At 38.9% G+C, this 21,991-nt stretch overlaps 1 protein-coding gene across 1 annotated transcript; it reads right to left on the bottom strand.

Moving 5' to 3' along the window:
• Positions 1 to 376: 376 nt before the first annotated feature.
• LOC135254645 (actin-binding protein WASF1-like) lies at positions 377 to 19,765 on the bottom strand. The gene is made up of 9 exons (XM_064334983.1): positions 19,425 to 19,765; positions 8,860 to 9,061; positions 7,844 to 7,978; positions 6,809 to 6,962; positions 6,132 to 6,249; positions 5,238 to 5,416; positions 2,440 to 2,640; positions 1,312 to 1,892; positions 377 to 986 (listed from the first exon to the last, which is right to left on the bottom strand). The coding sequence occupies exons 2-9, from the start codon at positions 8,990 to 8,992 to the stop codon at positions 832 to 834; spliced, it is 1,656 nt and encodes a 551-aa protein (XP_064191053.1). The 5' UTR covers positions 8,993 to 9,061; positions 19,425 to 19,765; the 3' UTR covers positions 377 to 831.
• Between the last annotated feature and the right edge of the window lie 2,226 nt (positions 19,766 to 21,991).

Raw genomic sequence — 21,991 nt, 5'->3', positions numbered from 1 at the left:
ACAACCTCCAGCTGGTGTAAAATGTGAGAAAACGAGGGGAGCAAACTGGTGTGAACAGAGTGTGAACTGATAAGGCTCATAGTGCCTTGAAGTGAACATGCTAGCTTGAGATAATGCAACAAATATACTAGCAACATTTTTCTCAAGGTCATGGGAAAGTGAAATTTACCATTCACTCCCACCCTCCAAATGCTCTAGGTTAGTAGACTCTAATCATAGGAGCTCATAAGAGACTATATATATATATATATATATATATATATATAGTTTGTGTCTCGATAAATGGTTTTTCCATTGTTGGAGGTGCTGCAGAAGATGTAACTTCATGTACAGACATCAAAATGGGCAAAAGTAATGCTAAAAAACACACAGGATATTCTTCAAAAGTTGAAACTCTACAGAAATAAGTGTTTATTAGGAAAGAGATTTCACACTATTTACTTCCGAGCACAGGCAATAATGAAGTAGGAGTGCAAGCATAAGGTTTTTCTAGCACACGCAGTAAATATTATGAACGTAAATATTTCATACTATTGTTTAAGAATTACACAAATAAATGAAAATCAGGTCATCCCAGTACTGTTAATTAGGCTGTAATGTAATTGGGCTTTTAGAAGTGGAAGTATAGGAAAAGTAAATTAATTATGGTGCCATTTCAATTCCATTTTAACCAGGTGGTGGTGATTAAACCAAAAACATTAAGTGAAATCTTCGATTTAGCACAAAAAGCAAGGTAAAATAATGGATGGCTTCTTGTGCGTCTCCCCTTGAAGGTAACTGGGAGGAGTATAATTGTTTTATTTGTAGATGTCATGGCAGATATGGTCCCTACTAAATCCAGTCCCCTTCTTCAAACTCTGAGCCTTCTTCTGAGTCACTGTACTCCACAGCAATGCGGCGCGACAGGATGGTGGCCACGTCATTGCCCATACGCTTGTGCTTGGCCTCCTGATCCAGCCGCTCCTCCACTTTACGGAGCTGAATACCTTTGTGGGGCAGGGAAGGAAACAGGGAATGGCATTGACTAAACTACAGAGAGCTACAGGAAATGACAATGAGTACACTGCAGAGAGCTACGGGAAATGGCAATGAATACGCAGCTGAGAGCTGCAAGAAGTGGCAATGACTACACTGCAGAGAGCTACATAAAATGGAAATGATTACATTGCAGAGAGCTACTGAAAATGGCAGTGACTATATCGCAGAGAGCTACAGAAACTAGTACTGAATCCACAGTAGAGACACAGGCTATAACAGAACTATAACAAGTTACATTGCTATAACCCTGCTGAATTCTGGGGTCCTGCCCACCTGCGAGTATTGCCTTCAGAAGAGCACTCCTGGCTTCACTGATGACAGGCAGGCTGGAAGGATGATGCTTGGTTTCATGAGCACAGTGGGTGTGTTTTGGGCAAACACCAAAAGACAAGTCAGCAAAGGGGGGTGGGACTGATGGTGAGTCCATGGGCGGGTCCAAAGGCAGGCCTGGGGATGGGGCCATCGCTCCAGGATGAGAGGCACTCCCTGGAAGGGGCAGAGGGGGTGGGTGCGGTGGTGGGCTCAGGGTTGCGCTGTCTATCTGGGAAGTGTGTGGGGCCCCATCTGAGGTTTGCTGTAGATTAACTGGTGATATGGGCTGCAGGGGCAGGGTCACTGGGACAGAGGAGGGGTGCAGGAATCCTGAGTCAGTCTGATGGAGATTTTGTGGGCTGGGGTTATGAGGTGGGTGATCTGATGCAGAAGGCATGTGGAGAGAGTGATGGATTCTCACTGTGGAGCTGGAAAGACTGGAAGGTAATGGGGGGGCCTGTGGGGGTGGGGTAATGGGATTGAGGAACACTGACGTCCCAGCAGTACACTGACTTTGGCTATCTGTGAACCTGGAGCTGGAGCTGGGGAGACAGACACAGAAGACTCAAACTAAATAACCCCAGTGAGAAATACAATCTGTCAAGCGCCTGTTACCCATTTAATACATTTTTAAATCATGATATTTCATATCAATATATCAATAATTTGCATATGCACCTGTGTCATGTGATAAGTCTTCCATCATAAACATCATATACTCCTCCTCCAGGTACCCTCCTATCCATACCACCTACCATACTTCCTGTGTTGCTGGCATAATTCCCAACCTTCAGGGTGGGTCAATTTGCCTGAATAAGCCCTTCAATGGTCAAACCATTCTAACTATACTCTGTTTAATGTGATCATCTGGTAGATAATGTATTTGTATTTTCTGTTATGTAACATTTGTGTTTATCTGCTGAGTAAGACTGCCAGATACCTGAAGACTGGGTGTCACTAATAAACTGTGCCCAGAACTGTAATAATACTCTGAGTGCTCATGTATTTTCCTTCCTTTGAGTTAGGCACATGACCGTTAACATCACACATAATTTAAGGGGGTATTCAGTCTGCAAGGACTTGACTCACCTAGCAACAGAGGGAGTACTGTTTCTCATGGTGTATGAAGTGGGGGCTGGCAATAAGGGTGCTGGTGGAGGCGGAGACATAAGGGGTGGAACACACATTCTGTCCCCACCTCCGTGAAAGTGTAGCTCATCCATTGGCCCATAAGGGAGGGCATCCGGAGAGCAAGATCCACTGTCTATGAGGTCCATACATAGAAATGTCCTGCAAATGCAAGCGACAGCAGTTCTTTGCTTCACAAATGAAACTCCATGAACCAGAACATTTTTGTGAAAGCTGTCATATGCTGTAGTTTTCTGTTACAGAAAGCAAAATATTGTGGTTGGTTCATGAGAGCCAGTGACAAGCAAGGTAGTGCCACTCATTATGGGGTTAATGAAACTTCTCTAATCCATCAGTACTGCACAACTTCATACCATAAAGAAATATAATTAAAAATGCAATGAAAAATGTAATATTCATAAAATATATAGTAGGGGCACAAGCTAGAAATATATGAGAAAATAAACTAGTTAAAAAAAAATAGTTTATTGTTTAGAGATTTTTAAAAATGTATGAAAAGTGCACATAAATTTTGACCTTTTCATGACGCAAGAAGGGCTGGGAAAATACATAGTGAATGCATGCAAAATGTGTGGTAATTGTGAAGTACAGTGGAGGCCAAAAGTTCACATACACCTAGACTAAAGACATTCAAACTCATTTTTTTCACAAGTCCACACATTTCACATTTCATGTTACCATACATTAAGTCAATTAGGGTATCTACTTTATTTCCATAAGAGATCATTGCAAATAATAGCTAAGAGACAGATTTATTTGATATTTTATGAACTACATCAGATTTTCAGTGGGTCAAAAATTTACATACACTTTGTTAGTATTTGGTGGCATTGCCTTTTAATTGCTTAACTTAGCCTTCCACACGCTTCTCACAATACTCTGCTGGAATTTTTGCACATTCCTTCTGCCAGAACTGGTGTAGATCAGTCAGGTTGGTGGGCCTCCTTGCTCGGACACGCTTTTTTAGTTCAGTCCACAAATCTTCTATGGGATTCAGGTCAGGGCTTTGTGATGGTCACTTAAATACTTTCACTTTGTTGTCTTTAAGCCATTTTGTTACAACTTTGGAGGTATTCTTAGGATCATTGTTCTGTTGGAAGACCCAGTTGCGATCAAGTTTTAACTTTCTAGCTGATGTCTTGAGGTGTTGCTTCAGTATTTCTAGATAATCCTCCTTCCTCGTGATGCCATTTATTTTCTGAAGTACACCAGTCCCTTTTCCAGTAAAACACCCCCAGAACATGATGCTGCCACCCCCATGCTTCACAGTTGGGATGGTGTTCTTCAGATTAAAAGCCTCACCCTTTTTCCTCCTTACATAGCGCTGATCATTATGGCCAAACAGTTCAATTTTTGTTTCATCTGACCAGAGAACACTCCTCCAAAAGGCTAGGTATTCGTCCTGGTGATCACCTGCAAACTTCGTTCTGGCTTTTTTATGCCAGTCTTGGAGTAGGGGCTTCTTCCTTGTGCGACAGCCTTTCAGGCCATGGTGAAGTAGGATTCTCTTAATGGTGGATGTAGATACTTTGGCACCTGATACCACCAACTCCTTCACCAGTTCCTTTGTTGTTGTCATGGGGTTCAGTTGAACCTCTCGGACCAAAGTTCGTTCAGCCCTAGGAGTTAATTTGTGCCTCCTTCGTGAACGATGCAGTGTCTGTGTCGTCCCAAGAGTTTTATATTTGCATACAATTGTTTGTACAGATACTCATGGTACCTTCAGTTGTTTGGAAATTGCTCCTAAGGAGGAATCAAACTTGTGAAGGGCCACAATTGTTTTTCTGAGGTCTTGGCTGAGTTGCTTGGATTTTCCCATGGTATCAAGGGCAAAAAGGCAGTGGCTCTAAAGGTAGGCCCTTAAATACAACCACAGTTGCCAGTTAACTCCCAATTAACTCCTATTTATGACAATTGGCCAATCAGAAGCTTCTAACACATCAATGTCTGGAAACTTCCAGACTGTTTAAAGAGACAGTCAACTTGGTATATGTAAACTTTTGACCCACTGGAATTCTGATATAGTAAATTAAAGTTGAATTAATCTGTCTCTAATCGATTGTTTTAAAATTACCGCTGATGTGAAAAAAGTGCCCTAATTTACTTGCCAAAAGAAGTACAGAGTTGTGAAAAACTGAGTTTTAATATCTTTAGCCTAGGTGTATGTAAACTTTTGGCCTCAACTGTATATACTGCAGCATATTAGATTACAAGTTTATTAAATAATGACTATTCATGTCATGTATACTTTCCATATTATGTGGAAGGTACAGTGCCCACCAAAAGTCCCTCAAATAAGAACTGTTTACAATGGTGGTGTGCAGAAGGGCATCTCTGAATGCACAAGTCAAACCTTGTGCAGATGCAGATGTGCTATGGCAGCAGAGGACTACACTGGACTCCAAATGTGACAATGATTTCAGTTTACTCCTATGACCTTCACGCCAGATCTCAATCCAACAGAGCACCTTTGGGATGAGGAGGAATAGGAGGTTCGCAGCATGGATATGTGGCTGAAAAAATTGCAGGAACTGTATATGTGATACTATTGAGTCAGCATGGACATCCCTAAGGAATGTTTCCAGCACTTTGCTGAATTGATACAGCAAATAATTCAGGCTGTTGTGGAGGCAAAAGTTATCCTATCCGGAACTAAATAGGTGTTAAATAAATGAAATGGCCACAGAGTGTATAATGCTTTTTTCTACTGGAGCCACTTCACTGAGGAGTGGATGTACCTGGAATCAGGGTGGCTGGAAGGGCCATTGGCCATGCTGGGGTATTGGTGAGCTTCCTCACCATCAACCCCCTCTCTGGCTAACTCTGGGCCCAGGGCCAGCCTCTGCCACTCCTTGCGCCGGTCGTTGGGAGCTCGAGGGATCCTCCCCAATTCAATAGATCTGTCAATGTTCTTATGCTGAAACACAAGAAAGGGGGCAAACCTGATATAAGCCTGAACCATGGTTCAGAAACCTCACAAGAGTCTGACGCATTTGCAGTCAATCAAATATCCCCCTATTTCCATGTTCCATATTCTATTGTTGTAAATACATTCTAAACACATAAGTCATTTTTCCATATGTAGTCTGGCCAGTTGGTTAACAGGGCTCTAGAGGGATCTGAAAGTTGATTTCATGTTTCACTATGGAAATAAAGATACCCAGCACAGCATGCACAAGCACAACACACTCAGACCAGCAACCAGTGCAGGGCCATGCCTTTTCATGACAATGAATTTGCATTTATTCTAATCCAAGGCTTTAAGCACTGCCTATTCCATCAATTCCTTTTGTGTATGTCTGTGCATTCACATGTAAGTTAATGACATAGTATGACAGGCCAGTTTAATCATATAAAATAAATCTTGTATGTGCAGTGTCTTGGATTGTCAAAACAGTGGTATTAGTGGCATTCTTTTCTACTTTGTGATTTGGAAGAGTACAGATGACAGGGAGGGGCCCTATGAATAAAAACAGTGGTGATAAGCATCCTCTTCAAAGTGATAAGTACTAATGCCCAGTGTCCATAGTGCCCCCTCCATCTTCTCCTCCTCCCTAACTCACCCTTTCTGTATCCCTGTCCTCACATCTGCCCATCTCTTCTTCCTGCCCCCCTTAATTGCTTCCCTTTACCCTCTGTTTTCTCTTCTCCTTCCGCTTGTCTTCTGTATCCTGCAGCATCTTCTCTCTCCACAGATCAAAGAAGTAGGAAGGGTTTGTGTAGAACTTCAGCCCTTCCTTTCCATCATCCCTGGAGGGGGAGGGGAAACCTTGTTAATGCATGCTAAGTAAATGTCCTCTGCAAGAATGTTTTGGTTAGGAAGCAGAAAGGGCTGTTGATGTCCTTTTGAAATAACGCCTACACTGAATAAAGATAGTATAGATAATTCATCAACTTCTTTTATACTATTTGGATGATTTAAATTTACACATTCGTATTTTCATATGCATATACACCTTCCAGATGAATATGTTCAATTAACACAACAAAATATAATTAAATTGAGAGTTAAAAGACAATGCAAAAAAGGGCATTTGAAGAAGAGGGTCTCCAGTCTGCAATGGATAATGGTCAGACAGTCAACCAAACTTACAGAATACTATATATTAATGTGAAAATATGTAAATATAAGTAAAGAGAATATTGTTTTTTAAGGTTCAAAACTGCAAAAGATTTTGGATTTCAAGTTGAACAACTGGCAGCAGAGAGTGAAGATTCTTCATGGTGAGGAAGGAAGGGGGATCCTGAGTGTCAGAGGCTGATCTGACCAATAGGGGTGGGGATGCTGTGTGATGGAGTCTCAGCTGACCTATAAGGAGAGAGTATGTTGAGGGGCGGAGGCTCCTCACACAGGTCAAAGGTCTCTTGCAGAGCGAGAGGCAATGTCCAGCGGTTGAATAGCTGCTGGTGCTGTTTGGTGGAGCTGTGGAAGGCCTTTCTCATAGTAATATCCTGCAGAGACACTAAAACAAAGAGTGTGACAGACAATAAAAAAGGGGTTACAGAGAGAATGGGCATGGGAGAGGCAAGAGTGAGATGGGAAGAAAGATAAAGAGAGGGAAGAAAAAGATAAGAGAGGGTGGAATAAGGAAAAAGTGAAAGGGGGAGAGGACCAGTCAGAGACATAAGACAGTGGGGCAGTGGGTCTTGGATGCCAATATGCTCACTGTCATGGGAACTGGTTGGGATGCTGTTTTTTAATTTGCAGGAGAAGAGACCAGATGAAGGAAACTCACACACGTAATAATGTAATGTTTCATTCCAACCATTATTACAACCACTAAATTGTAAAAAACTGCAATGTATTCTGAGTGATAATTTACTTTCATGTCCAAAACAGCCATGAAAGCTTTGAAGAATGAGGTTCCATGTGTCCTCCTCCAAAGCACATGATGGCAGCTATTCTCTTCTAATCACACTGCAGTGTGCAAGTCAAGCTCACATAAAGACATGAGTCAGAGTAAGACACTTCATGCGCAGAGCTCAACAGGCAACCTTGCAGGTGCCCAATCCAGCAGCGGGGGTTGTTGGAGTGAGATGAGGTGCTGTTATTCTGTTTAAAGGATATGTGTGTATTAGGCAAGCAATAGGTGAGTATTTAAAAGGTAAAATACAGGCACACAGTTTAATCCTCCAAAGAAAAAGTGTATTAGATGCACCACAAAGAAAAAGATTTCAAGCAGGTAGGTCATCATCAGGTAAGGTGCATTAATGTGCCCAATACAGAGGCACACCATCCAGTGCAGTGCATCCCCACAGCTGCAATCCCATTGGATGACATGTTTGTATATGGGTCAGGTTAATTTTTGCACTTCACCTGAGAGTGATGATGTAGAACACTTACACTCTTCCTCCTTGGGGTCCAGCTGCGTGACGTCGATGGAGAGGTGATCAATGCGCTCCTGCAGCGAGTATACTCGGTATGACAGAGAGTGCGCTTCTTCAAACAGCTCCCCAAACAGCTCCTCTGCATACTTACCTGCAGAGATCCAGAGTTTACATTCACTGGCAGAAATAATATACTAAGTGAACTCTACAATCAAGTGGCAGGGCAGTGAATTAAAGATCGGGGTCATATACAAATACTTTAGCTCTTTAGATGGTGGTAGAATATAATTATTGCTATTTCAGATGTGGTGAAACCAAAATGTATAAAAATACCCATTAAGAAAAACAGCTGAAAATCAGCACTTTTACCACATGTGAATTGTTTGATTACAAATCTGAAATTGCAGAGAACAGAGCCAAACATTATGGAGCTCACTGTTTATTTTGGGTCTAAAAACTAACATTCATTTGACAGAGAATCACTGGATATTTATTCATTTCTTCCATTAACAAAATTGAATGAAAAAATATCAATCAATAAGAGACACGAGCAGAAACCACATATTCAGCTAAAAGAAGATATGACATATTTACCCTACACAAAATGCTACATACAGTACAGACAGGGATGATAGCAGGACTGAAATACAGCATATCAAAAAGAACAAAGACTGTTGTTTGTTGAAAGAAAGACTAACTTGTGACTCAAATTGTTCAGTTAGGCCTCATTAAAGAGAATAGCCCCAGCCTTTGAGATTCACATGCTCTGCTGGCATGTGTCTCTTAATTGTAATGCGCAACATGACTGTCTCCAGTGTTTGCTTTTACTGACTTATTTGCTGCATCCCACCATTTTCCACAAGTGAACATCTTTTTTTTAAAGGATTGGGGAATACAATGCCAGTTTTCCCACATTTCTTTTCTTTTTGATTCCTGGAAATCGTCACTTGTGAAGCTTTATATGGCAGCATGTTTGCAAACAGATCTATACAAAAAAGAATAGACTGGGTGAGAGCTTGGGGGCCGACTCACTGAGGCTGCCAAGCTGGCGGATGGCATTGGCCAAGGAGACATTGCTGACACATTCCAGCTCACTCCTGATGCCGTGGGGGAGTGCTGTGCAGCACAAATGCTGTGGGCCAATGCTCCTTTTCATCAAAGGCATCACGGGCCATGGTTAAATCCACATCACCTGGAAAGAGGAAGGTAGAAAAGGGGGAATGCAAGAATGCAGCTGTGAAAGGAAAAGTGAAAAGGAGCTGATATAAGTGAAAGAAGCTCCTTTGTAAACTGAAAAGCATATATTTGTTCAAGCAAAATTCAAAGCAAATAATTTTTTTGAATTATGAATTATGTCTGAACTCAAATAATTTTCTTTTTTTGCAGTTTCAAGGTGAGTTTTACTTTCAAATTTTCCTTTTCAGGTACCTTTCTTTGTTTCAAATTTATGAAACTTTTGCACAAATCAGCACAAAATGCTCATATCCACAAGATGGTAAGTTTTTGGTAACACTATAAAGCAATGTAATAATTCAGCTAGCCAGCTAGGTTATTTAGATAGACACAGTCATCTAGACATGTCACCAACCCAGTTCATAGAGCCTGAGATGGTGCCAAATTTTGAAGAGCACTGACATTATCCATGCATGCATTCATACATGTATGTCATGGCCGCCATAGTCATCAAACCTGAACTCAATCAAGCATTAATGGAAGAGTCTGGAATGATCCTTAAGACATGTAGCAGCAAAGCATGAGTTGACTTTTTTTGTGGAAGAATTGCGCCCATATGCCTTACAACTATGGAAAGGAGCTGATTATATATGTTAAATTCTCTCTCTCTCTCTCTCTCTCTCCCAACAACTTTATGTCACACCTTTTAGGGGTATGATGACGCAAAAGCTAAGATTACACAACCAGGAGAACAGAAGCCATACATGCATACATACTGCATTTGGAATGTACTGTAATGTAATTGAATACAACAGCCAGGCATTTGGGTGTGCCAGTGAACCTCACACAGTGGACACACACCACAGACTCAAGCTCCGACTGGTTGTCCATCCATCCATTATCTATATCAGCTTATCCTGGGCAGGGTCTTAGGGAGTGCTGGAGCCTATCCCAGCATGCATTGAGCGAGAGGCAGGACAGGCCGCCAATCCATCGCAGGGCGCACACACCATTCACTTACACTCATATTTATGGCCAATTTATGGGAAATTAGAGTACCCGGTTATGATAATTGATAATGATAATTCCTCCAGAGAATTCCTCAAAGTAAACACTGGACATTCTATCTAGGTTTCTCAGAGTTAGTAGAGTTAGTTAGTTTTTTGGCGCTAAAAATTACTGGATTTTTCTGGATTCTTGCAGTGACAAGCATATCAAATTTATTATGATTTCACCGTAAAAAAACTGAATGAATGCAAATAAACCAACTCCGGCCCATGCAACTTAAGGGGTTAAAATAACTTGAACAGTTCTCAGATGATTCTGAAATAAATATTCAATAAAAGTCTAAATGTGTTTGTTCCATTTTTACTGTCTAACACTGAAATATGGTAATAGGATGAACACCCTACCCGGCAACATCTGGATATTGATGTATGGTAGGCATATGTTCTACACATAAAACAGACAAAACTCCATAACTGTTATGTTCATGGAAATACCACAAAAAACTTTTCTATTTAAACATGAAATATTTTGTTGTCTTGGGCTATATTCCAAGTTAAGCTACACATACAATACCCAAGGACATTCTGCTAACGTTAGCTACCTAGCTAACTAACAAGCGAATAAACTATAAAGGTTTTGTAACTGACATGTTAAGGTATAATGGGTTAAATCTGGCAGCAAACAGTAACCTACATCTTGTTTCTATAAGCCAGGGTGTTTATGATATGACTAAGTTGCTAGGTATGTAATCACTGCAAGAGGAACAATTGTTAGTTTACTACTGTTCAAACAGTAAGTTTTGTAAGTTAGTGAGGTAGCCAACAAGAACGATGTAGCAATGCCTGTTCTGGACTGGCGCATTGTAGCCCTGCAATTTCATGAAGGCTAAATAAAAATGAAAAATGGTAAAAATTAATAAATGGGTTCTAGGATATAACACAATACTACAGTGTGATGAACAAACAAAGTGATGGAGACCGATGTATAGTACCCCCCCTTGACTGTTGCTGTGAATATTCAGCAGTTTTAGTTGTAGAAAGAATGAGAGCCAGATAAAGTTAATAAGTAGTTTGAAAACCACAGCATAATGGAATTAAACTGTTTGGTGCAGGCTTGGCCAAGCATGCAGATTTATGTGCCCAGCTGCACAGAATTAGATCCTCTGTTATGTAGCTTGTACAGGAAGATTCAAAATGGCATGTCATCCTCAGGGCATGGCAAATTGTGCAAGGTATTGTCAGTTCATAGAGTCACTTTCTTTCAGTAAATCAACAATGGGTTTTGTTTGGCTATTCTGTTCACCTCCTCACTGGGATAAAATATGAAAAAAAAAAAACTGTACGGCCCATTGTGTCTGAATGTGTAAGTGTGGCTACAGAATTTATTCTTCATCTATGTTAATGCTTTTTCTCACAGTGCTCACTCACTGAGGCCTTGATGTGAAGAATGTGCCCAGAATAAGTTGCAAAAATTACCCTTGTGAATGAGGACAGAGAAGCTTTTAAAGAGCCCTACTTCTAAACCCACACAAAATGAGATATGTTAAAAAAGAAATGTCAGACAATGCAGATAGAAGCATTGTAAGCACTTTTCTCAGCTTATCCCCCCTCTGCCTTTGTCAGTTTAGTTCAATTTCACATTATTGTTCCCCGGAGGAAACTGATTGGTTCTGTGAGTCAAAAAAAACATTAAAAAGACATGTACAACATACCCAAAACAAACATGTGATGCATACTTTATATACAGCATATACATACAATGTGTTGTCTACCTTTTTACAAAAATGAATTAGCAAAAAACTTCAGCCTACCCTCTTCTAGCCTGATAAAAATCCTATTTTCTTAAGGTGTATTCTCTGTTGATGTATGGACAGAAAGAGAGTGAGGGTAGGAGAAAAGGAGTGAAAGTCAGCAGGGGAGGGAGATATGGAGACAAAGACAGGCACACATGTTTCCCTCATTGTCCCAGCCCCCCTTGCCAATGCGGCTGTGTTTGTGAAAACCCTACTGTGGTACTCCCATGATCAGCCACATCACATGATCACATTCCATTCATTTCTACAGATATGTGCATACAAGCTCTGCTCCATGGTCATTTAGGGCTAAGATGTATGCCTCAGCCAGTTATAATATGGAATATGTCAAAAAGAGGTGGTCTGTTGACTTTGGTGGTGCTAAACATAAATGCTCTTATTGAATCCAGGTTCTCGTTAGAGGCAGTTTAACAGGGGTGTGCCCACAACTTGACCACAAGGTCAACCAACTGGTCACAAGTTGAAGAAATTTCTAGAAATTAGAAAAAATAAACATATTCTACTTTAAAACACTTGGGGCTGAATTGCCACAAAGCCAAATTCAAGGACTCAACTAAACATGCAATGACAAATCCCTGCATTGAAAATGAGATAGGTCTAGATGCAAACAAAATCTGGCCTTAAATTTGACTCACCATTAAAATCTAAATTGCTTTCCCTTTCATCATAAAAGCAGTCCGGCAAGTGAACAAAAAATATGTACATCAAACAGTGCTTCAATGTCAATGGAAACATTCAAGGCAGTTTAGATAAAAACTTGTTTAACATCCAAATTCTAGGCTCATAATCCTGGTGACCCATAATTGCATGTACAATAACAATAGCTCTGTAAATAGACTCCGTGAGAGAGAGAAAGCTATCCTGCTTCTTAAGAGTGGGGAGAGCCTGAATCTGCAAGCATGTTATTGACAAGGTGCAAGCCAAGACCTGCTGTTCTGTTCCTATGTCAACAATCGAATTACAAAAAACAATGATTAAGCCATCAAAAGCAGGAGACGGGCTCTAGCAACACAGAACCAAGCTGATTTGGAAATTCCAATAACTCTCTTTGTCCATATCTCTTTTTTTGTATGGGAATCTTCAAAAGGGCTGGCATGGAGGCTGAATGTGCCGCATTGGTAATTTCAGGCACTGTCACCTGTAGTAAGGCCTCACCTCACATAGGAAGAGAAACAAAACATCTGCTGACAAAACCTGCAATGTATTAAAACCAAGAAAAAGGGTTCTATTTCAGCATGCTAAAAATGTGTTTGCCAATACACAAATTGGCACAATTTTTAAAGTTTGCTGTACTAAGCAGTGACAAAGTCAATGGCCCACACAGTGGGAGGCTCATTTATAAAGGTCTGTCAAGTACAGCTAAAACGTCCCCTGGGTTTTATTAAGGGACTGTGTTAAAAAACAATAGCAGCAATCTATTATAATGAATGATTAATAAAATAAATACAATACAGCCAATTAATGTATTTAAATTCCTGGTGACAAAACCCAATAGTAATAACCTCTGTTTCAGTCACCATCCAGTAACCTCTATCAGACAATTACAGTACATATAGCCTTCCAAAGTGTTCCAAGAACACATCTGACTGCTGTGAGTCCACAGTTGGGTTTGCCAGTACTGACAGGGTCAGAGATTGAAACATCTTATGGCCAGGAATTCTCATTAAATCACCACTTCTGATCCCAAACAGTGATTCCCTGCATTTTCAGACGTACACTTCAACAAAGGAACCATGATTGTTATTTTATAGCCAGGCAATTAAACTAAGAATCCACTTGCCACAGGAAAAAGTGATTAATGGGGAGAAAGAGAGGGAGGAGGGGCTGCATACAGAACCCAGCAGTTTTAATGCAAGGTCGCATGAGGTTCTGTGAAGGAAATTCCCTTTTACTCCTTCTTGCTGCCCCATTCCTAAGCCATGTATTAATCTCATATCAGGACAGCCCCTGGAAGATGGAGTGTCCATCTAGCTCTGTCTGTTTGCCTGTCTGTGAAAAGTGTGAGACAGATATTTTTCCAGGGAGAAAAAAAGAATTGTTTCGCGGGTGACAACTAGATTGAAAACATAAGTACAACTATATACAATTTTCAAAATAAACAAGGATCGATTGATTCCTGTGAGTTTCCTCACAAACTGGGCTTATGCAGACAGCACCAAAAAGGAAACTGAAAAGTTTTAGCATCTATTGCCTCATTACTTCAAAGAAAATAGTCAACATTCAGAAAAAACACAGTGAAAAATTTCTCTTTATGGAAATTTTTTTTTTACGGTAAAATACTGGCTAATGGGTTGCCAGAAGTTTACCATATAACTAATGGTAACAATACATCTAGCATATGGTAGCAGGCTGTATATCTGACAAATGTTAAATTTATTATGTTTCACCATAAAACAATCATAGAATTTATTGAAATTGAACAGACTTTTACCATACAATACATACATTTTTTTTTTGCAGCGAGTCTCCGTAAGGAAAATTGACTACTGAATTACCTGACACTTGCATATGTTGAGAAGATTGAATTTATAGGCTATTACAAGATAAAATTAACAGAGTTTATCTGCTTAATTGCTATGGTATTGTACTGAGCCTGGTTTAGAACCTGATATTGTGTTGTATAAATGTAGATACTGTATGTCATCTCAATATTCTTCCCAATAAAACATGGAAAAGAATAAATATGTTCATGTCTGTCTTTCCCTTTTTGTACACAGGCCTATCACTGCACTTTTTTAACACCATAGGAACCGGTTTAAATTTGCAACTCCCATTTAAAGCACAATGCAAATCACAGCTCAGCCACAGAGAGACAGGCACCACCAGATACGACTTCCTTTTAACAACACCATTGTGCAGCCTCCATTAAGCTAACATTGTGTTAAAAAATGACACAATATCAGGGACTAATCACTTCCACTGTATTGTGCTGTCAGGATCTTCCAATTCACCATTTGTATTCCCCCCCCTTATGAGTAACATTTTGGGGGAATTCCAAAGGTTTTGGGGAGAATTTGAGTGAGGGATGGGTGGTGGCAGAAGTGGTGGTATAAAAGACATGACAGACAAAATTATGAAGTATGTTTTTCTTAACTTTACTGCCTTTTATTGCCATTTACTTATGTAGAAGTCTGAATATCAAAAATAGCCTAACTCTTTCACTTTTTCCATGAGCTGCTTTAAGACTATCAAAATAACTTAAAACTGCTCAGGAAAACTGTCCAGAATAACTGAACACATTTAGTTTTTAGAAAAGAAAAAACATAAATGCAAATATAAAACAGTTTTACTTTGAACATTCGATTGAACATGTTAAAAATCAATTTTATAGGTTAGTGCTATTGGCTTGTACTACATGATACCGTCTTATTGAATTGCAATCAAAGGCTAACAACCCACTAGCACTGGCTTCATTGAAGTTTGATCAGCAGGGCAATGAAGTAAAAAAAGTCAACAAACTTCTTCTGTGAGAAATGTAATGTCACTCACATGCACACGCGACTGTCAATGTTCTAAAGCTCCATTTTGCTCTCCCTACTTGAAGTATATAGCCTACGGTCGTTGTAGGTGCCTGGTTTCAGTGTTTGTTTAAATAATATATTGTTCTTGCATTTCACAACAACAGCTGGTACATTTGCATACAAACTCATTTACTTGGAAATGGCCTATGCAGCCTAAAGAACAGCATTGACAATTATATTTTAAATTGCACATTTAGGCTATTAATGAAAACTAATTTTCATCCTAAATGTATCAATGGGATTTTCCTGCTTTATTGGAGACATATACATGAGATTCATAAAATATATGCACAATTCATGTAATCTCACACTGTATTTTCAGCCCTGTAAAAGGGAAAAAATCAGCATTCCTTGGATTCCCCCGGCATCACTAATTAAGCATGCATCTTTCAGTAGATAAAAAGTGTGTGTTTCTTATAAGGGAGTCTGTCTATAACAGTTAGTTAAAGAATTTAGGTCTGACATCCTAATTTCATCTCTGGTCTTTTTTCAAGTCTTTCGGTTTTTGAATTTCGGTCTTGGCACATTCTCGGGATTACTGTGGGAGAAACAGCTGTGGTTTTAAGGTAGTCAACCTATGTCATAAGATTAGACATTGCATACTTGTTATAATCAAATACATCTCTAAATTTTAATCTGTTTATGAGTTCTACATTTTGTTGAAGGTTGATCAAAAAGGTTGCTCTGCCTATCAACAAACTCGGTGATTTAATTAATAATTAATATCTTTGGTAATGATTAACAAATGAAATTGACTAAATTTATTTATGTTGGATAAGTGAGGGGTTCTAACTGTTGATGCACTTGTGTTTGGTATTCAGAGTACTGGATGTCAAAACGAGGGTGTTAGCAGTTAAAACAGCTGGATTCAGAAAATGTAACATATTTTACTTAATCCTCATTTCCCCAACAGAGATGTGAAATGCGGAACTGAATTCAGCCAATCTGATCTTTCAACAAGAGCTATGAATTTCTGAATGCAACATTTACTAGAATAGAGAATAAAATATGAATGATTAATACAATGAATAAAAAAATGTTCCAGATAACATAATGTCTCAGTTTTATGAGTTTCTGTTGTTGTCTCCCCTCCTTTATTCCCAAATTAGAAATTCCCAAACATGTCCACACTGCAATGCCAATCATGACTTCATCACTGATGATTTCGGAGAGCTTAGACAACATGGCGCTCTCCTCCAAAGCGTGAGGTGTCAGTCACCGCTTCTTCTCATGCTAAAGTTTTCAAGTTGGCCTTGCACAGACAGGACATGAAGTTAGACACCCCAACTGGTATGTTTGGCGGTGCCTCGTCTCTTTGAAGGGGTTGCCAGTGTGTGATAATTGCACTTAAACACCAGATTAACACCGGATTAAACACCAGAGTGTTGGCAAGAGCAAAGTGTGGAGGCCAAAAAGAACTTCCCTAGTTCCAAAACACCCCACCACATCTGAGAAACATAGTGGTAGCGATGTTATGGTTTGGGCAGGTATGTCTGCCACAGGTACTGGCTCACTTGTCTTCAGTGAAGATGTAAAAGCTGATAGCAGCAGTAGAATGAATTCTGAAGTGTACAGAAACATTTTATATGCTTAAGTTCAAGCAAACATTAAGTGCTGTCCAAACTCATTGAACAGCACTTAATCTTACAGCAAGACAATGATCCCAAACACAGTGCTAAAGAAACAATTTAAAAGCCAAAACTAAAAAATTGAATTCAATTGAACATATGTTTCATCACCAGGGAACACACTCACACCTCAGTGATGTCTATGGGTCTGAGACTTCAGGCACTCATTGCATTGCATGTGACAAAACATGTACTAAACATAACTACTTTCATTTACATAACATTAATATGTCCCAAACATTATGGTGCCCTGAAATGTGGGGCTATGCATACAAAGTGCCGTAATTTCTAAACGGTGAAACCAAGTGTATAAACACTCTTGAATAAAAGCTGAGAATGTGCATTTTAGACACACGTGAACTGTCTGATTACAAATCTAAAATTGTGAAGTACAGAGCCAAATCAAGAAAAAATGTCTTTGTCCCAAACATGGAGCTCACTGTATAAACAAGTATTTACTATTTATTTCTGCTTCCTGTCCTTGAAAAGGAAGCAAACTACAATTTTGTGAATATGCATATTGTTTTTCTTTAAGATCAAAATCTGAAGGGAGGTACCATTTGGGAGCTAACCCTGAATCACAACTTGACTTTACAGACAAAGTACCAAGAAAATTGTGGAGTCTGTAGGGAGTTCTTTTGGGATTTGATTGGTTGTCACCCCGGGACTTTGCAGCTCTAGGGGACATAAGGCAGGACCCAGGCCAGAGCAGCACCATGCCCGTCAGATGAGAGGCCACATTATCCACAGCTGTTCTCTGAGTTGAGAGACAAAGCCACCACTGTGAAAAGCATTACATGTGCCCACAGGCTGTCATGAGGCATTCTTTCCATTGCTTCATGTTAGAAATGCTGCCACATGCTAAACACAAACCAAAGGGGTACAGAGTAATGAAAGATTTAGATGTTTCAGTTCCAAAAATGTATCACTGTATAAGCAACATAAAAACAGCTTGGGCTGGTTGTGCCTTCCCAAAATGTAAACATCAACATGACATAACATCACCTGGAACTATGTTATGGTGGTAATTGCAGTGAAAAGATGATTATTTCAAACCAGAGGTCCTGCCAAAGAAAAACTGATCAAAGATCTGTGACAGGAAAAAAATAGATTTCCATCTAATCAAGCTGGTTTAACAGCCAATATACAGGAGAACCATGAATGTCCACACTCTTCCAAATCTGCAGTGGGGTGCACAGCTACAGTTGCAGAAGATCAGCCATTCCAAATTGGGGTGGGAATTGGACATGCTCAGCCACACGTTCGTATAAAATTAATAAATATTTTTTTAAATATCATGGTCATATCACCATGGGACCACACAGCAGAACCACTCAACAAAACCCCAGGAGGAATGAAGCTGGTTGACTTTACTGGAGAGCTCCAGTTCAACCACTGACTTCCTGTTCCAAAACCACTAAATATATGTTATTCCAACTCAGATTGACAATAACATGAATCACCTGTTGTACCAGGTGTAAATCAGCCGCTGGAGAAAAGGCACTTAAATTCTCAGAATCATGTAATGGATCTCCAAAAACAGGACGTCCATGATTTCAAAGTCACTTTAGTTTATTTAGTGCTGCAAAAAAGAAAAGAAGTGACTGGTGGCATATGGTGCATAAGCATGCACAGGTGTAGTTATTGCTATACCACCAATACTGGTATTTTGGCTATAAAATTTAAAAATAAAGTAAAAGTAAAAAAATAAAATAAAAAAGTACATCAACAGAGCTTCAATGTCAACGTTATATATATATATATATATAATAGCACATATTGCATGTGAAATGATAGAGAATGCATTTCAGAAATATAATTTGGTTTCCCACAAATATTATACAGGCTTAAAACAGTTAAAAATTTTGTACAATTATTACCAAGCTAGCTTCCACACAAAGCAAAAATGGCGACAATAAAGTTTTTTTAAAAAATATTTCATTGGCTGAAATAGCATCGCATGCGCACTTTTATATAGTTCATTTCGCCTGCGCATCCGAGTATCCTACAATTGCCTATACCACCAAGCTACAAGCTCAAATGTTGTTATTGGCAGATACAGCTAAATAGGTGTCTAATGGGGAGAATTATTGATTGTGGGACAGAAGCATTTGCGATGACGAAATCGACGGCAAAAAGAATGGGGGGGGGGGGGCGCAAAATAACGAAGTTTGGTGCTTCATTGGGTCGACGTGTGAGGTTGTAACAAAAATATGTGTTTACATGACGTCATAAGGTACATTCAATGTTCGTGGGGGCTAAGAGTCTGTGGTCATTGTTGTAACTTCTAGCCTATAGAAAACCCGAAAAGGTGCCAAGCTCTTGTTGCTGTAGGCTAACAAAAAATATGGAAAAAAGTAAATTGCAAAGAAAAAGAAATTCTAAGAGGGTAACTTTGATACAGGAAAAATAATTCTGAAACATTTTTCGATGAAAAACAATGAAATATCTTACCTCTTCTTATTTTATCTCCAATCCCCAAAACTCGCCTGTGTACAGTTTAGTCGGATCCTACTTTGCTTATGATGAGGTGAAATACACAGGGTGGGTTCATACTCCAAAAAGTAAAAAAGCTAATATCATGTAGGCCTACAGTAGATCTGTTCTGATCTAAATATTGACACGACTGTGAGCTAGTTGTTCGTTCTCCAAAATTCGATTTAGGAAATCTTCGGCACTTTTCCTGATTGTTGTCGCAGTAGTATACTGTGATAGACGATATCTTCTGCTAGTACAGTTTCAAACCAAATGGAAAAGAACGTCACGAACAGAAGTACAATCTCTTTCTGAGAGGACGGTGTCTTCAAAACACACCCATTTATGCCGGGGTGCCCAATCCCAGACAAGAAGGCGGCAGCAGTGTATTTATTTACGTGTTTATTTATTTATGAATTTGTTCAAGGATATCAGTTTATTCGTTTGTCGTTTTAATAATATAACGTTTAATGTCGAAGTGATTTGTTTTTCATCTTCGGTAGCTGGATAGAATGTAGTTTAATCACATCTCCATACCTTGTTGACATGACCTTTTATTTGTATGGTCCTACAGCTACACAGTGAGACTAGACTTTGATGTGCCGCCAAGCGATTCTGAAGAACACAGACCAAATTCACGCGGCTGTTTAATTTTAATTTAACACTGAAAGCACTGGTATGGGTGGCAGTGTGGTATTATTGGGGACTACGCTAACTCAAAAGTTGGAGGTTTGAGTCGTTGGTGGTATTACATTGGTATTGCACCATTGAGCACCCAAGTGCTTAACATTATTACTTTATTATATCTCCAGCTGTAATGGATTGCATGGTTTGAAAACCTTGTGTAATGGTTTTGGCTGTGTAGTTGTTTTGGGTCAGACGGTCTTCTCAGTGCCTAAAATGCATAATAATTTTAAAAGTATATTCGTTTTTTCTCTCAGGTAAGTCAGACGATTGAAAAAACTTCTGAGAAAGATAAATTGCGAATATAAATAAATAGCCAAGTCTTTTAGGGGGGAACCTTTAAGTTAACGTCAAGCTTCATCCGCACGGGGTTCTATACAGAGTTTGAGATTTTTCTCTTATGACCACTAGATGTCTCTGTAGCATTAGTTTATGACAAGTGTCTTCAACTAACTGTTAAAGGGAACCAAATCATAATTTTAGGCAGGCTTGATTTCTTCTTATTTTGAAAAAACAAAACATTCTATTTATGTGTATGAAAAAAACACCTTTCATTTAGATATCCTGTGGTAAATTATTTACTTAAAACAGGTATGTGCTCGTAAGAGTATTATAAAAGAAAATAAAGTAATATTAATAAACTAATAATCTGTCTCGCTGTCTCTTTTTTTTAAACAAAACAAAGTGGTTTACGTGAACCAATCAGAGCGATAGGGCAGTTCACGTCATGAACAAATCAGCAATGAGATTGAACTTTTGTGTTCTATGGCAAGCCATTTTAACATTTAATGGAAACACACTCCTATCTGTAATTACATTAAGATATCCATAATAGCAATTCTCCTAGTCAGAATTGTATTCTCACTAGTCAGAATGGTAATTAAAGATATCCACAATAACATTCTTACTAGTAGAAATTGTATTTCAAGATATCTACAACTTTGATTGTACTAGTCAAAACTAAATTTAAGATATCTAAAAATCCTTAAAAAGTATAAGTGGCCGATTTAACATTTAATAGCTAGACTGGATATATATTGCAGATATTCATAATTCAATTTTTCCTAGTCAAAAAGAACATTTCAGATATACACAATGACATTCTTCCTATCTACAATTGTCATTTCTTATATCCACAACTTCATTCTTCCTAGGACAAATGACGTCACTTTTGCCATTCATATGTATTGGGCTTTCAATTTCAGATATCCACAACGTCATTCTTAATATCCAGAATGAACATTCTGGATATCTGCAATAGAATTCTTACTGGGAAACACTCTCGTTTCAGACATCTACAATTCAATTGTTACTAGTCATAATTTTAATTTCAGATATCCAAAATGAAAAACCATTCCAGATATCCATAATGTAATTTTGAATATCCAAAATCCATTATGACTAGTAAAAATGCAATTTCAGATATCTACAATTAGAATTATGACCAGAAACAATGCAATTGCAGATATTCACAAATTAATTGTAAGAATGCAATTCTGGATATCCAAAAAGATAATAATAAATGCTAAAATGGCTCACTTCAGTTATGACTAGTAACAATTGGATTGTAGATATCTGAAATGGGAGAATTGCAAAGTATGGAAGCGAGATAAGAATTATTCAGCTAGTGAAAAATAGAATGGAAACATTGTATCCTGAATTTGTTACTATATTTACAGCTGGATCTAAAGACCCTAAGGGCTTGAAGGACTTGCTTTCATAGTTTCAGAGTTGAAGGTTTCCATTAAAAGAAGAACATCAGATCATCTACTAGTGTACTCAGTTGAGATGATGGCACTTTTAACAGCTCTACAGTGAGTAGAAGAAGTTCAAGTAGGTAAGGTAATGCAGCATTACCTCAG

This window comes from Anguilla rostrata, chromosome 1 (genome assembly GCF_018555375.3).
Source record: "Anguilla rostrata isolate EN2019 chromosome 1, ASM1855537v3, whole genome shotgun sequence".
In the NCBI taxonomy this organism is placed as follows: domain Eukaryota; kingdom Metazoa; phylum Chordata; class Actinopteri; order Anguilliformes; family Anguillidae; genus Anguilla; species Anguilla rostrata.
Note: the sequence above shows the minus strand (reverse complement) of the source record. Positions and strands in the feature narration are given on the sequence as shown.

What these genes read in the sequence shown, in the direction of transcription:
- LOC135254645 (XM_064334983.1), bottom strand. Translation starts at nt 8,992, where the DNA reads ATGCCTTTGATGAAAAGGAGCATTGGCCCACAGCATTTGTGCTGCACA. An exon ending in AACATACTCTCTCCTTATAG is followed by an intron (nt 6,250 to 6,808) that starts GTCAGCTGAGAC and finishes CTCCCCCTCCAG; the next exon opens with GGATGATGGAAAGGAAGGGC. An exon ending in TCTGAAGGCAATACTCGCAG is followed by an intron (nt 987 to 1,311) that starts GTGGGCAGGACC and finishes TGCCCCACAAAG; the next exon opens with GTATTCAGCTCCGTAAAGTG.